This window comes from Entelurus aequoreus, linkage group LG18 (genome assembly GCF_033978785.1).
Source record: "Entelurus aequoreus isolate RoL-2023_Sb linkage group LG18, RoL_Eaeq_v1.1, whole genome shotgun sequence".
NCBI lineage: Eukaryota > Metazoa > Chordata > Actinopteri > Syngnathiformes > Syngnathidae > Entelurus > Entelurus aequoreus.
In genome coordinates, this window is record NC_084748.1 from 51,679,670 (window position 1) to 51,696,706 (window position 17,037).

A 17,037-nucleotide genomic window follows, 5' to 3' on the forward strand; every position below is an offset into this window, starting at 1 on the left:
ACGCCTCGGGATCCCCCGGGAGGAGCTGGACTAAGTGGCTGGGGAGAGGGAAGTCTGGGCTTCCCTACTTAAGCTGCTGCCGCCGCGACCCGACCTCGGATAAGCGGAAGAAGATAGATGGATGGATGGCAACTCAGAGGCCATGCAGCAGCTCAATATGTCAATATAGCAGCATAAGCTAGTTAGCTCTCTAAAAGTAGTTCCTCTGTGTTAGCTCTTATAATAACAATATCACTAATACTTGCTAATATTCAGGTCATGTAAATGGAGTATTGTTGGATGTTTTATGGGCACAACAGATTACTCATTCTAGCTCATTGGTATTTGCCGTACTTGCCATACTGTATATTTGAAGTTAGAAAGAATGACAACTTATGTGTTCTCGTCTTATAAGGATTGGGAATGATAGACACATTCCATAAAAAGTGCAGTTCTTCCATCAACTCTGCCTTGAAAATGTTCTATTCTGAGCATCAAACATGTGATCCATATCTGAAGATTGTTAGGCAATTGTGACAAACAACAGGGGGTGTTCCATGGACCCAGGTCCAGGTGGTCTACAGTCCAAGACTTCACAGACTGTGAGCGCGGCTGCTTGGAAGGTTTTTCACCCCGCGGACTCTCTCAGACTGAAGGAAGAAGTCAGACACCACCAGGAGATGATGGAGGGAACACCTCGCTAACATAACCTGTGTGTGTGTGTGTGTGTGTGTGTGTGTGTGTGTGTGTGTGTGTGTGTGTGTGTGTGTGTGTGTGTGTGTGTGTGTGTGTGTGTGTGTGTGTGTGTGTGTGTGTGTGTGTGTGTGTGTGTGTGTGTGTGTGTGTGTGTGATGTAGTATAGAAGAAAAAAAAACCCCAGGTGTCTTTGACAAATTCATTCTCTGCCTTGGAAGCCTCAAGGTCATATTTTCCCTGCATCGTGTTCGCTCTCAGTGGAGTCAAAGCTTCTCCTACAAGCTCTTCATCCTGGCAACACACACACACACACACACACACACACACACACACACACACACACACACACACACACACACACACACACACACACACACACACACACACACACACACACACACACATACATGTCTTGCCTACTTTGTGTGGACCCACGTTTAGTTAGTAGGTTGTGAGGGCCCCCCTTTCCACTATAGCTAGAATGATGAAAAAATATATATCTAGCCCTAGATGGGAGTAGAGAGTTGCAACTAGGGATGTCCGATAATGGCTTTTCGCCGATATCCGATATTCCGATATTGTCCAACTCTTTAATTACCGATACCGATATCAACCGATATATGCAATCGTGGAATTAACACATTATTATGCCTAATTTGGACAACCAGGTATGGTGAAGATAAGGTACTTTTTAAAAAAATTAATAAAATAAGATAAATAAATTAAAAACATTTTCTTGAATAAAAAAGAAAGTAAAACAATATAAAAACAGTTACATAGAAACTAGTTATGAATGAAAATGAGTAAAATTAACTGTTAAAGGTTAGTACTATTAGTGGAGCAGCAGCACGCACAATCATGTGTGCTTACGGACTGTATCCCTTGCAGACTGTATTGATATATATTGATATATAATGTAGGAACCAGAATATTAATAGCAGAAAGAAACAACCCTTTTGTGTGAATGAGTGTAAATGGGGGAGGGAGGTTTTTTTTGGGTTGGAGCACTAATTGTAAGTGTATCTTGTGTTTTTTATGTTGATTTAAAAAAATTAAAAAACATTTTTTTTTTAAAAAACGATACCGATAATATTTTTTTTGGGTTGGTGCACTAATCGTAAGTGTATCTTGTGTTTTTTTATGTTGATTTATTAAAAAAATTTTTAAAAATAATTTAAAAAAAACGATACCGATAATATTTTTTTTGGGTTGGTGCACTAATCGTAAGTGTATCTTGTGTTTTTTATGTTGATTTAATTTAAAAAATATATATAAATAAAAAAAAACGATACCGATAATATTTTTTTTGGGTTGGTGCACTAATCGTAGGTGTATCTTGTGTTTTTTTATGTTCATTTAATAAAAATTTTTTTTTAAATAATTAAAAAAAACGATACAGATAATATTTTTTTTGGGTTGGTGCACTAATCGTAAGTGTATCTTGTGTTTTTTATGTTGATTTAATAAAAATAAAAAAAATAAATAAAAAAAAACGATACCGATAATATTTTTTTTGGGTTGGTGCACTAATCGTAAGTGTATCATGTGTTTTTTATGTTGATTTAATAAAAAATAAAAAAAATAAATAAAAAAAAACGATACAGATAATATTTTTTTTGGGTTGGTGCACTAATCGTAAGTGTATCTTGTGTTTTTTATGTTGATTTAATAAAAAAAAATGAAATAAAAAAAATAAAACGATACCGATAATATTTTTTTTGGGTTGGTGCACTAATCGTAAGTGTATCTTGTGTTTTTTATGTTGATTTAATTAAAAAAACAAACAACAAAAAAAAAAAACGATACCGATAATTAAAAAAAACGATACCAATAATTAAATTTTAAAACATTTATCGGACATCCCTAGTTGCAACCTCACTTCAGAATGAAAAAACACACAAATTAAAAAAAATATTTGACTTCTGTAGTTGTGAGGACCAGGCAAATGTCCTCACAAGTCAAAAGATCCTCACAGAAATGTGGTTTATCAAGTGTATGTCCACACAAGGACGGTGAGACAAGTGCACACACACACACACACACACACACACACACACACACACACACACACACACACACACACACACACACACACACACACACACACACACACACACACACACACACACACACACACACACACACACACACACACACACACACACACACGCACTGTGTGGCACATGTAGCCGCCGCACGTGCCGTCACAGACTTATTTCAGGCAGACATGCAAAAAAGCAATTAACTCTCCTTATTAATGATTGACTTTCATTCTGCCAGTCCTGGAGTTTCTAGCAAAGAAGCAAAACTTTCTGACTCTCCTCTCAATTAATGCTCTGATATTGTTAACACCTTTTAACCGCCTCGAATTAACAACATGAATCACCCCGCAAATGTTGCGAGGTGTTTTCCTCATTAAAGGTGGCTGCCTCAGTGTCGTCAGATCCTGTAGTAAATCATGAAATATATCTGCATGATCCAAAGTGGATTTCCTTGATATCACAACATCATCACTCCATTTATTACAGAGAGTAAGCAACAACTTAGCCTTGCACACACGCGGAATGTAAATACTCACTAAGGTATATGAGTGCATACATACATATATACACATATATGTATGTATGTGTATATACATGTACATATATATGTACATAAATATATGAAATATGTGATATAATCAATACAATGAGGTAGCATGTTAGGTGGGTGTGCACATAAGCGAGGTGCCACACAAAGTTGGTGCTATGGCGTGACATCACACGTGTTATCTTGCAACTTCACAGATGATTACATCAATTCCATTCTTCACTTTTTGGAGTGGATTAATATCAGCCTGTGGATTATTGGAATGTTGAAGAAGTGATGTCGTGTTTATTTCAAACTGACACTAACTCTTATTACACTTTCAGGGAGAAATATTGTCGTGTTTCAGACTTTTGTGTGGTGTTGCTTCCTTATTTGTCATTTGTCTCTGAGCAGCACTCCAACATTAACCATCCACTCACAACTTTCTGGTGTAGTCGAAGCAGGACCAGCAGAGTGTAACCATGTATTGACTTCAAGTGTAACCATGTATTACCTATTTACTGACTACTTCCACCCATGTGACCGTGCTCCTGACATCAAGTGTAAGCATGTATTAACTATTTACTGCAACAAAGACTACTTCCACCCACGTGACCGTGCTCCTGACTTCAAGTGTAACCATGTATTAACTATTTACTGTGACAAAGACTACTTCCACCCACGTGACCGTGCTCCTGACTTCAAGTGTAACCATGTATTAACTATTTACTGTGACAAAGACTACTTCCACCCACGTGACCGTGCTCCTGACTTCAAGTGTAACCATGTATTAACTATTTACTGCGACAAAGACTACTTCCACCCACGTGACCGTGCTCCTTACTTCAAGTGTAACCATGTATTAACTATTTACTGCGACAAAGACTACTTCCACCCACGTGACCGTGCTCCTGACTTCAAGTGTAAGCATGTATTAACTATTTACTGCGACAAAGACTACTTCCACCCACGTGACCGTGCTCCTGACTTCAAGTGTAACCATGTGTTAACTATTTACTGCGACAAAGACTACTTCCACCCATGTGACCGTGCTCCTGACTTCAAGTGTAACCATGTATTAACTATTTACTGCGACAAAGACTACCTCCACCCATGTGACCGTGCTCCTGACTTCAAGTGTAACCATGTATTAACTATTTACTGCGACAAAGACTACTTCCACCCACGTGACCGTGCTCCTGACTTCAAGTGTAACCATGTATTAACTATTTACTGCGACAAAGACTACTTCCACCCACGTGACCGTGCTCCTGACTTCAAGTGTAACCATGTATTAACTATTTACTGTGACAAAGACTACTTCCACCCACGTGACCGTGCTCCTGACTTCAAGTGTAACCATGTATTAACTATTTACTGCGACAAAGACTACTTCCACCCACGTGACCGTGCTCCTGACTTCAAGTGTAAGCATGTATTAACTATTTACTGCGACAAAGACTACTTCCACCCACGTGACCGTGCTCCTGACTTCAAGTGTAACCATGTATTAACTATTTACTGTGACAAAGACTACTTCCACCCACGTGACCGTGCTCCTGACTTCAAGTGTAACCATGTATTAACTATTTACTGCGACAAAGACTACTTCCACCCACGTGACCGTGCTCCTGACTTCAAGTGTAAGCATGTATTAACTATTTACTGCGACAAAGACTACTTCCACCCACGTGACCGTGCTCCTGACTTCAAGTGTAACCATGTATTAACTATTTACTGTGACAAAGACTACTTCCACCCACGTGACCGTGCTCCTGACATCAAGTGTAACCATGTATTAACTATTTACTGTGACAAAGACTACTTCCACCCACGTGACCGTGCTCCTGACTTCAAGTGTAACCATGTATTAACTATTTACTGTGACAAAGACTACTTCCACCCACGTGACCGTGCTCCTGACTTCAAGTGTAACCATGTATTACCTATTTACTGTGACAAAGACTACTTCCACCCACGTGACCGTGCTCCTGACTTCAAGTGTAACCATGTATTACCTATTTACTGTGACAAAGACTACTTCCACCCACGTGACCGTGCTCCTGACTTCAAGTGTAACCATGTATTACCTATTTACTGTGACAAAGACTACTTCCACCCACGTGACCGTGCTCCTGACTTCAAGTGTAACCATGTATTACCTATTTACTGTGACAAAGACTACTTCCACCCACGTGACCGTGCTCCTGACTTCAAGTGTAACCATGTATTACCTATTTACTGTGACAAAGACTACTTCCACCCACGTGACCGTGCTCCTGACTTCAAGTGTAACCATGTATTAACTATTTACTGTGACAAAGACTACTTCCACCCAAGTGACCGTGCTCCTGACTTCAAGTGTAACCATGTATTAACTATTTACTGCGACAAAGACTACTTCCACCCACGTGACCGTGCTCCTGACTTCAAGTGTAACCATGTATTAACTATTTACTGCGACAAAGACTACTTCCACCCACGTGACCGTGCTCCTGACTTCAAGTGTAACCATGTATTAACTATTTACTGCGACAAAGACTACTTCCACCCACGTGACCGTGCTCCTGACTTCAAGTGTAACCATGTATTAACTATTTACTGTGACAAAGACTACTTCCACCCACGTGACCGTGCTCCTGATTTCAAGTGTAACCATGTATTAACTATTTACTGTGACAAAGACTACTTCCACCCACGTGACCATGCTCCTGACTTCAATTGTAACCATGTGTTAACTATTTACTGCGACAAAGACTACTTCCACCCATGTGACCGTGCTCCTGACTTCAACTACGACCGCCGTTTGAAGCTGAACTCAAAGCTGAGAGAAGCTGCAAGTTGAAATATTCATAAGTTGAAGTAGTACTGCAGTAATACCTGGAGACTTCAATTGGATTGGACATCAACTCTAGTGACTTTCATTCTAACAACATCTTGTTTTGGGCCAATGGATGGGTGGATGGATGGATGGTTAATATAGATGTTGGATGGATGGTTGGATGATGGATGGATGACACAGAGTGAGGTCAGTTACAAATGAATGCAGTGTTTGACTAAATAGTTGAGAACGATTAAACTACTTTCTAGAGTCAAAAGTGCCTCATCAGTGGTAACTAGGGACAGGTTGTCATGGAAACAATACAAAGAGCGAGCTGTAAATAAATGAGCGTGTGAAGTGTATGATGTCGTGCTGTGAAGGTTCCTCCCCACACAGTGTCAAGTAGTGGACCAGAATCACGGATGTGGTCTGCAGTCTCCTGCACAGTGTCAAGTAGTGGACCAGGAGGACTAGACTCACGGATGTTGTCTGCAGTCTCCTGCACAGTGTCAAGTAGTGGACCAGGAGGACTAGACTTACGGATGTTGTCTGCAGTCTCCTGCACAGTGTCAAGTAGTGGACCAGGAGGACTAGACTTACGGATGTTGTCTGCAGTCTCCTGCACAGTGTCAAGTAGTGGACCAGGAGAACTAGACTTACGGATGTTGTCTGCAGTCTCCTGCACAGTGTCAAGTAGTGGACCAGGAGGACTAGACTTACGGATGTTGTCTGCAGTCTCCTGCACAGTGTCAAGTAGTGGACCAGGAGGACTAGACTTACGGATGTTGTCTGCAGTCTCCTGCACAGTGTCAAGTAGTGGACCAGGAGGACTAGACTTACGGATGTTGTCTGCAGTCTCCTGCACAGTGTCAAGTAGTGGACCAGGAGGACTAGACTTACGGATGTTGTCTGCAGTCTCCTGCACAGTGTCAAGTAGTGGACCAGGAGGACTAGACTCACGTCTGTTGTCTGCAGTCTCCTGCACAGTGTCAAGTAGTGGACCAGGAGGACTAGACTTACGGATGTTGTCTGCAGTCTCCTGCACAGTGTCAAGTAGTGGACCAGGAGGACTAGACTCACGTCTGTTGTCTGCAGTCTCCTGCACAGTGTCAAGTAGTGGACCAGGAGGACTAGACTCACGTCTGTTGTCTGCAGTCTCCTGCACAGTGTCAAGTAGTGGACCAGGAGGACTAGACTTACGGATGTTGTCTGCAGTCTCCTGCACAGTGTCAAGTAGTGGACCAGGAGGACTAGACTTACGGATGTTGTCTGCAGTCTCCTGCACAGTGTCAAGTAGTGGACCAGGAGGACTAGACTCACGTCTGTTGTCTGCAGTCTCCTGCACAGTGTCAAGTAGTGGACCAGGAGGACTAGACTTACGGATGTTGTCTGCAGTCTCCTGCACAGTGTCAAGTAGTGGACCAGGAGGACTAGACTTACAGATGTTGTCTGCAGTCTCCTGCACAGTGTCAAGTAGTGGACCAGGAGGACTAGACTCACGTCTGTTGTCTGCAGTCTCCTGCACAGTGTCAAGTAGTGGACCAGGAGGACTAGACTTACGGATGTTGTCTGCAGTCTCCTGCACAGTGTCAAGTAGTGGACCAGGAGGACTAGACTCACGTCTGTTGTCTGCAGTCTCCTGCACAGTGTCAAGTAGTGGACCAGGAGGACTAGACTCACGTCTGTTGTCTGCAGTCTCCTGCACAGTGTCAAGTAGTGGACCAGGAGGACTAGACTTACGGATGTTGTCTGCAGTCTCCTGCACAGTGTCAAGTAGTGGACCAGGAGGACTAGACTCACGTCTGTTGTCTGCAGTCTCCTGCACAGTGTCAAGTAGTGGACCAGGAGGACTAGACTTACGGATGTTGTCTGCAGTCTCCTGCACAGTGTCAAGTAGTGGACCAGGAGGACTAGACTTACGGATGTTGTCTGCAGTCTCCTGCACAGTGTCAAGTAGTGGACCAGGAGGACTAGACTTACAGATGTTGTCTGCAGTCTCCTGCACAGTGTCAAGTAGTGGACCAGGAGGACTAGACTCACGTCTGTTGTCTGCAGTCTCCTGCACAGTGTCAAGTAGTGGACCAGGAGGACTAGACTTACGGATGTTGTCTGCAGTCTCCTGCACAGTGTCAAGTAGTGGACCAGGAGGACTAGACTTACGGATGTTGTCTGCAGTCTCCTGCACAGTGTCAAGTAGTGGACCAGGAGGACTAGACTTACAGATGTTGTCTGCAGTCTCCTGCACAGTGTCAAGTAGTGGACCAGGAGGACTAGACTCACGTCTGTTGTCTGCAGTCTCCTGCACAGTGTCAAGTAGTGGACCAGGAGGACTAGACTTACGGATGTTGTCTGCAGTCTCCTGCACAGTGTCAAGTAGTGGACCAGGAGGACTAGACTCACGTCTGTTGTCTGCAGTCTCCTGCACAGTGTCAAGTAGTGGACCAGGAGGACTAGACTCACGTCTGTTGTCTGCAGTCTCCTGCACAGTGTCAAGTAGTGGACCAGGAGGACTAGACTTACGGATGTTGTCTGCAGTCTCCTGCACAGTGTCAAGTAGTGGACCAGGAGGACTAGACTTACGGATGTTGTCTGCAGTCTCCTGCACAGTGTCAAGTAGTGGACCAGGAGGACTAGACTCACGTCTGTTGTCTGCAGTCTCCTGCACAGTGTCAAGTAGTGGACCAGGAGGACTAGACTTACGGATGTTGTCTGCAGTCTCCTGCACAGTGTCAAGTAGTGGACCAGGAGGACTAGACTTACAGATGTTGTCTGCAGTCTCCTGCACAGTGTCAAGTAGTGGACCAGGAGGACTAGACTCACGTCTGTTGTCTGCAGTCTCCTGCACAGTGTCAAGTAGTGGACCAGGAGGACTAGACTTACGGATGTTGTCTGCAGTCTCCTGCACAGTGTCAAGTAGTGGACCAGGAGGACTAGACTCACGTCTGTTGTCTGCAGTCTCCTGCACAGTGTCAAGTAGTGGACCAGGAGGACTAGACTCACGTCTGTTGTCTGCAGTCTCCTGCACAGTGTCAAGTAGTGGACCAGGAGGACTAGACTTACGGATGTTGTCTGCAGTCTCCTGCACAGTGTCAAGTAGTGGACCAGGAGGACTAGACTCACGTCTGTTGTCTGCAGTCTCCTGCACAGTGTCAAGTAGTGGACCAGGAGGACTAGACTTACGGATGTTGTCTGCAGTCTCCTGCACAGTGTCAAGTAGTGGACCAGGAGGACTAGACTTACGGATGTTGTCTGCAGTCTCCTGCACAGTGTCAAGTAGTGGACCAGGAGGACTAGACTTACAGATGTTGTCTGCAGTCTCCTGCACAGTGTCAAGTAGTGGACCAGGAGGACTAGACTCACGTCTGTTGTCTGCAGTCTCCTGCACAGTGTCAAGTAGTGGACCAGGAGGACTAGACTTACGGATGTTGTCTGCAGTCTCCTGCACAGTGTCAAGTAGTGGACCAGGAGGACTAGACTTACGGATGTTGTCTGCAGTCTCCTGCACAGTGTCAAGTAGTGGACCAGGAGGACTAGACTTACAGATGTTGTCTGCAGTCTCCTGCACAGTGTCAAGTAGTGGACCAGGAGGACTAGACTCACGTCTGTTGTCTGCAGTCTCCTGCACAGTGTCAAGTAGTGGACCAGGAGGACTAGACTTACGGATGTTGTCTGCAGTCTCCTGCACAGTGTCAAGTAGTGGACCAGGAGGACTAGACTCACGTCTGTTGTCTGCAGTCTCCTGCACAGTGTCAAGTAGTGGACCAGGAGGACTAGACTCACGTCTGTTGTCTGCAGTCTCCTGCACAGTGTCAAGTAGTGGACCAGGAGGACTAGACTTACGGATGTTGTCTGCAGTCTCCTGCACAGTGTCAAGTAGTGGACCAGGAGGACTAGACTTACGGATGTTGTCTGCAGTCTCCTGCACAGTGTCAAGTAGTGGACCAGGAGGACTAGACTCACGTCTGTTGTCTGCAGTCTCCTGCACAGTGTCAAGTAGTGGACCAGGAGGACTAGACTTACGGATGTTGTCTGCAGTCTCCTGCACAGTGTCAAGTAGTGGACCAGGAGGACTAGACTTACAGATGTTGTCTGCAGTCTCCTGCACAGTGTCAAGTAGTGGACCAGGAGGACTAGACTCACGTCTGTTGTCTGCAGTCTCCTGCACAGTGTCAAGTAGTGGACCAGGAGGACTAGACTTACGGATGTTGTCTGCAGTCTCCTGCACAGTGTCAAGTAGTGGACCAGGAGGACTAGACTCACGTCTGTTGTCTGCAGTCTCCTGCACAGTGTCAAGTAGTGGACCAGGAGGACTAGACTCACGTCTGTTGTCTGCAGTCTCCTGCACAGTGTCAAGTAGTGGACCAGGAGGACTAGACTTACGGATGTTGTCTGCAGTCTCCTGCACAGTGTCAAGTAGTGGACCAGGAGGACTAGACTCACGTCTGTTGTCTGCAGTCTCCTGCACAGTGTCAAGTAGTGGACCAGGAGGACTAGACTTACGGATGTTGTCTGCAGTCTCCTGCACAGTGTCAAGTAGTGGACCAGGAGGACTAGACTTACGGATGTTGTCTGCAGTCTCCTGCACAGTGTCAAGTAGTGGACCAGGAGGACTAGACTTACGGATGTTGTCTGCAGTCTCCTGCACAGTGTCAAGTAGTGGACCAGGAGGACTAGACTTACGGATGTTGTCTGCAGTCTCCTGCACAGTGTCAAGTAGTGGACCAGGAGGACTAGACTCACGTCTGTTGTCTGCAGTCTCCTGCACAGTGTCAAGTAGTGGACCAGGAGGACTAGACTTACGGATGTTGTCTGCAGTCTCCTGCACAGTGTCAAGTAGTGGACCAGGAGGACTAGACTCACGTCTGTTGTCTGCAGTCTCCTGCACAGTGTCAAGTAGTGGACCAGGAGGACTAGACTTACGGATGTTGTCTGCAGTCTCCTGCACAGTGTCAAGTAGTGGACCAGGAGGACTAGACTTACGGATGTTGTCTGCAGTCTCCTGCACAGTGTCAAGTAGTGGACCAGGAGGACTAGACTTACGGATGTTGTCTGCAGTCTCCTGCACAGTGTCAAGTAGTGGACCAGGAGGACTAGACTTACGGATGTTGTCTGCAGTCTCCTGCACAGTGTCAAGTAGTGGACCAGGAGGACTAGACTTACGGATGTTGTCTGCAGTCTCCTGCACAGTGTCAAGTAGTGGACCAGGAGGACTAGACTTACGTATGTTGTCTGCAGTCTCCTGCACAGTGTCAAGTAGTGGACCAGGAGGACTAGACTTACGGATGTTGTCTGCAGTCTCCTGCACAGTGTCAAGTAGTGGACCAGGAGGACTAGACTCACGGATGTTGTCTGCAGTCTCCTGCACAGTGTCAAGTAGTGGACCAGGAGGACTAGACTTACGGATGTTGTCTGCAGTCTCCTGCACAGTGTCAAGTAGTGGACCAGGAGGACTAGACTTACGGATGTTGTCTGCAGTCTCCTGCACAGTGTCAAGTAGTGGACCAGGAGGACTAGACTTACGGATGTTGTCTGCAGTCTCCTGCACAGTGTCAAGTAGTGGACCAGGAGGACTAGACTTACGGATGTTGTCTGCAGTCTCCTGCACAGTGTCAAGTAGTGGACCAGGAGGACTAGACTTACGGATGTTGTCTGCAGTCTCCTGCACAGTGTCAAGTAGTGGACCAGGAGGACTAGACTTACGGATGTTGTCTGCAGTCTCCTGCACAGTGTCAAGTAGTGGACCAGGAGGACTAGACTCACGGATGTTGTCTGCAGTCTCCTGCACAGTGTCAAGTAGTGGACCAGGAGGACTAGACTTACGGATGTTGTCTGCAGTCTCCTGCACAGTGTCAAGTAGTGGACCAGGAGGACTAGACTTACGGATGTTGTCTGCAGTCTCCTGCACAGTGTCAAGTAGTGGACCAGGAGGACTAGACTTACGGATGTTGTCTGCAGTCTCCTGCACAGTGTCAAGTAGTGGACCAGGAGGACTAGACTTACGGATGTTGTCTGCAGTCTCCTGCACAGTGTCAAGTAGTGGACCAGGAGGACTAGACTTACGGATGTTGTCTGCAGTCTCCTGCACAGTGTCAAGTAGTGGACCAGGAGGACTAGACTTACGTATGTTGTCTGCAGTCTCCTGCACAGTGTCAAGTAGTGGACCAGGAGGACTAGACTTACGTATGTTGTCTGCAGTCTCCTGCACAGTGTCAAGTAGTGGACCAGGAGGACTAGACTTACGGATGTTGTCTGCAGTCTCCTGCACAGTGTCAAGTAGTGGACCAGGAGGACTAGACTCACGGATGTTGTCTGCAGTCTCCTGCACAGTGTCAAGTAGTGGACCAGGAGGACTAGACTCACGGATGTTGTCTGCAGTCTCCTGCACAGTGTCAAGTAGTGGACCAGGAGGACTAGACTTACGGATGTTGTCTGCAGTCTCCTGCACAGTGTCAAGTAGTGGACCAGGAGGACTAGACTTACGGATGTTGTCTGCAGTCTCCTGCACAGTGTCAAGTAGTGGACCAGGAGGACTAGACTTACGGATGTTGTCTGCAGTCTCCTGCACAGTGTCAAGTAGTGGACCAGGAGGACTAGACTTACGGATGTTGTCTGCAGTCTCCTGCACAGTGTCAAGTAGTGGACCAGGAGGACTAGACTTACGGATGTTGTCTGCAGTCTCCTGCACAGTGTCAAGTAGTGGACCAGGAGGACTAGACTCACGGATGTTGTCTGCAGTCTCCTGCACAGTGTCAAGTAGTGGACCAGGAGGACTAGACTTACGGATGTTGTCTGCAGTCTCCTGCACAGTGTCAAGTAGTGGACCAGGAGGACTAGACTTACGGATGTTGTCTGCAGTCTCCTGCACAGTGTCAAGTAGTGGACCAGGAGGACTAGACTTACGGATGTTGTCTGCAGTCTCCTGCACAGTGTCAAGTAGTGGACCAGGAGGACTAGACTTACGGATGTTGTCTGCAGTCTCCTGCACAGTGTCAAGTAGTGGACCAGGAGGACTAGACTTACGGATGTTGTCTGCAGTCTCCTGCACAGTGTCAAGTAGTGGACCAGGAGGACTAGACTTACGGATGTTGTCTGCAGTCTCCTGCACAGTGTCAAGTAGTGGACCAGGAGGACTAGACTTACGTATGTTGTCTGCAGTCTCCTGCACAGTGTCAAGTAGTGGACCAGGAGGACTAGACTTACGGATGTTGTCTGCAGTCTCCTGCACAGTGTCAAGTAGTGGACCAGGAGGACTAGACTTACGGATGTTGTCTGCAGTCTCCTGCACAGTGTCAAGTAGTGGACCAGGAGGACTAGACTTACGGATGTTGTCTGCAGTCTCCTGCACAGTGTCAAGTAGTGGACCAGGAGGACTAGACTTACGGATGTTGTCTGCAGTCTCCTGCACAGTGTCAAGTAGTGGACCAGGAGGACTAGACTTACGGATGTTGTCTGCAGTCTCCTGCACAGTGTCAAGTAGTGGACCAGGAGGACTAGACTTACGGATGTTGTCTGCAGTCTCCTGCACAGTGTCAAGTAGTGGACCAGGAGGACTAGACTTACGGATGTTGTCTGCAGTCTCCTGCACAGTGTCAAGTAGTGGACCAGGAGGACTAGACTTACGGATGTTGTCTGCAGTCTCCTGCACAGTGTCAAGTAGTGGACCAGGAGGACTAGACTTACGTATGTTGTCTGCAGTCTCCTGCACAGTGTCAAGTAGTGGACCAGGAGGACTAGACTTACGTATGTTGTCTGCAGTCTCCTGCACAGTGTCAAGTAGTGGACCAGGAGGACTAGACTTACGGATGTTGTCTGCAGTCTCCTGCACAGTGTCAAGTAGTGGACCAGGAGGACTAGACTCACGGATGTTGTCTGCAGTCTCCTGCACAGTGTCAAGTAGTGGACCAGGAGGACTAGACTCACGGATGTTGTCTGCAGTCTCCTGCACAGTGTCAAGTAGTGGACCAGGAGGACTAGACTTACGGATGTTGTCTGCAGTCTCCTGCACAGTGTCAAGTAGTGGACCAGGAGGACTAGACTTACGGATGTTGTCTGCAGTCTCCTGCACAGTGTCAAGTAGTGGACCAGGAGGACTAGACTTACGGATGTTGTCTGCAGTCTCCTGCACAGTGTCAAGTAGTGGACCAGGAGGACTAGACTTACGGATGTTGTCTGCAGTCTCCTGCACAGTGTCAAGTAGTGGACCAGGAGGACTAGACTTACGGATGTTGTCTGCAGTCTCCTGCACAGTGTCAAGTAGTGGACCAGGAGGACTAGACTCACGGATGTTGTCTGCAGTCTCCTGCACAGTGTCAAGTAGTGGACCAGGAGGACTAGACTTACGGATGTTGTCTGCAGTCTCCTGCACAGTGTCAAGTAGTGGACCAGGAGGACTAGACTTACGGATGTTGTCTGCAGTCTCCTGCACAGTGTCAAGTAGTGGACCAGGAGGACTAGACTTACGGATGTTGTCTGCAGTCTCCTGCACAGTGTCAAGTAGTGGACCAGGAGGACTAGACTTACGGATGTTGTCTGCAGTCTCCTGCACAGTGTCAAGTAGTGGACCAGGAGGACTAGACTTACGGATGTTGTCTGCAGTCTCCTGCACAGTGTCAAGTAGTGGACCAGGAGGACTAGACTTACGGATGTTGTCTGCAGTCTCCTGCACAGTGTCAAGTAGTGGACCAGGAGGACTAGACTTACGTATGTTGTCTGCAGTCTCCTGCACAGTGTCAAGTAGTGGACCAGGAGGACTAGACTTACGGATGTTGTCTGCAGTCTCCTGCACAGTGTCAAGTAGTGGACCAGGAGGACTAGACTTACGGATGTTGTCTGCAGTCTCCTGCACAGTGTCAAGTAGTGGACCAGGAGGACTAGACTTACGGATGTTGTCTGCAGTCTCCTGCACAGTGTCGGTCTTCAGCAGGTTGTCTGCCAGCATGAAGGCTCCAGTCTCCACAGTGTCCAGCAGCAGAGTAGCCCAGTGCAGCTGCTCCTTGATGGACAACTCTCTCCACGCACTCTGGGCTCGTGGCTGCAGAAGATTGTTCACCGTCTCCACCATGGCCTGCACACACACACACACACACACACACACACACACACACACACACACACACACACACACACACACTGGTCAGTCCTAATAAAAGAAGGTGTAACATGATGGAAGATGGTGTGTAACAAAACAGGAAATAACAAGAACGTATCAAACTCTCCTTCATCATGCTGAGCAATTAGTGATGGAGATGTGATGTTCATGCACACACTGCACAACTACACAACAACACACACTACACAACAAAACGACAACACTCACACGCAACAACACACACTGCACAACTACACGACAACAAGTGGACACACACTCCAATTATTATTGTTTTATACACACACTTTTACTTTTGAGTTGTGCTCGGTCAGTTATATTTATTATTATCATTATTATTAATAATATTAATAATATATATGTGTTAATGTTCAAACATTCTCACATATAAGATTCTACACCCAAAAAATCATCTATTTACTATTATTATTGTTATTATTACTATCCATCCATCCATCCATCCATTTTCTACCGCTTGTCCCGGTCGGGGTCGCGGGGGTGCTGGAGCCTATCACAGCTGCATTCGGGCGGAAGGCGCGGTACACCTTGGACAAGTCGCCACGTCATTATTATTATTATTATTATTATTATTATTATTATTATTATTATTATTATTATTATTCATGTGTGAATGTCCAATCATTTACACAATGAGATTCTATAGGGGAAAAAAAAATCTATTTATTATTATTATTATTATTATTATTATTATTATTAACAGAACAGAACCATCAAATTCCGGAGGGCCCACCTCAGGAAAAGCCTCATCCCTGCAGCTATAGCCGCCCTTAACAGCAGGCCCGGCCGACCTGTCTGACAAGCCTGTAAATGTGTTGGTCATGTATGATGTCTTTTTGTTATTTTTGTTTTGTGTTGTGTAATGTCTGTTGTTTAAATGTATGGCAGTGAAAATGAATTTCCCCAGCGGGGACCAATAAATCTAAATCCAAATCTTATTATCATTATTATTGTTATTATTATCCATCCATCCATTTTCTACTGCTTATTCCCTTCAGGGTCGCGGGGGGCGCTGGAGCCTATCACAGCTGCATTCGGGCGGAAGGCGCTGTACACCTTGGACAAGTCACCACCTCATTATTATTATTATTATTATTATTATTATTATTATTATTATTATTATTCATGTGTGAATGTCCAATCATTTACACAATGAGATTCTATACGGGAAAAAAAAATCTATTTATTATTATTATTATTATTATTATTATTAACAGAACAGAACCATCAAATTCCGGAGGGCCCGCCTCAGGAAAAGCCTTCTCCCTGCAGCTATAGCCGCCCTTAACAGCAGGCCCGGCCGACCTGTCTGACAAGCCTGTAAATGTGTTGGTCATGTATGATGTCTTTTTGTTATTTTTGTTTTGTGATGTGTAATGTCTATTGTTTAAATGTATGGCAGTGAAAATGAATTTCCCCAACGGGGACCAATAAATCTAAATCCAAATCTTAGTATCATTATTATTGTTATTATTATCCATCCATCCATTTTCTACTGCTTATTCCCTTCAGGTCGCGGGGGGCGCTGGAGCCTATCTCAGCTGCATTCGGGCGGAAGGCGCGGTACACCTTGGACAAGTCGCCACCTCATTATTATTATTATTATTATTATTATTATTATTATTCATGTGTGAATGTCCAATCATTTACACAATGAGATTCTAAACGGAAAAAAAAAATCTATTTATTATTATTATTATTGTTAACAGAACAGAACCATCAAATTCCGGAGGGCCCGCCTCAGGAAAAGCCTTCTCCCTGCAGCTATAGCCGCCCTTAACAGCAGGCCCGGCCGACCTGTCTGACAAGCCTGTAAATGTGTTGGTCATGTATGATGTCTTTTTGTTAT

At 45.7% G+C, this 17,037-nt stretch overlaps 1 protein-coding gene across 1 annotated transcript in view; it reads right to left on the reverse strand.

Moving 5' to 3' along the window:
* LOC133633443 (adhesion G protein-coupled receptor L3-like) overlaps positions 1-17,037 on the reverse strand; it is an 87,303-nt gene that overhangs the window by 70,209 nt on the left and 57 nt on the right. Inside the window, exon 2 of the mRNA XM_062025969.1 lies at positions 14,945-15,128. Within this exon, the coding sequence (XP_061881953.1) occupies positions 14,945-15,128 (184 nt within the window). The remainder of the gene's footprint in view (positions 1-14,944; positions 15,129-17,037) is intronic.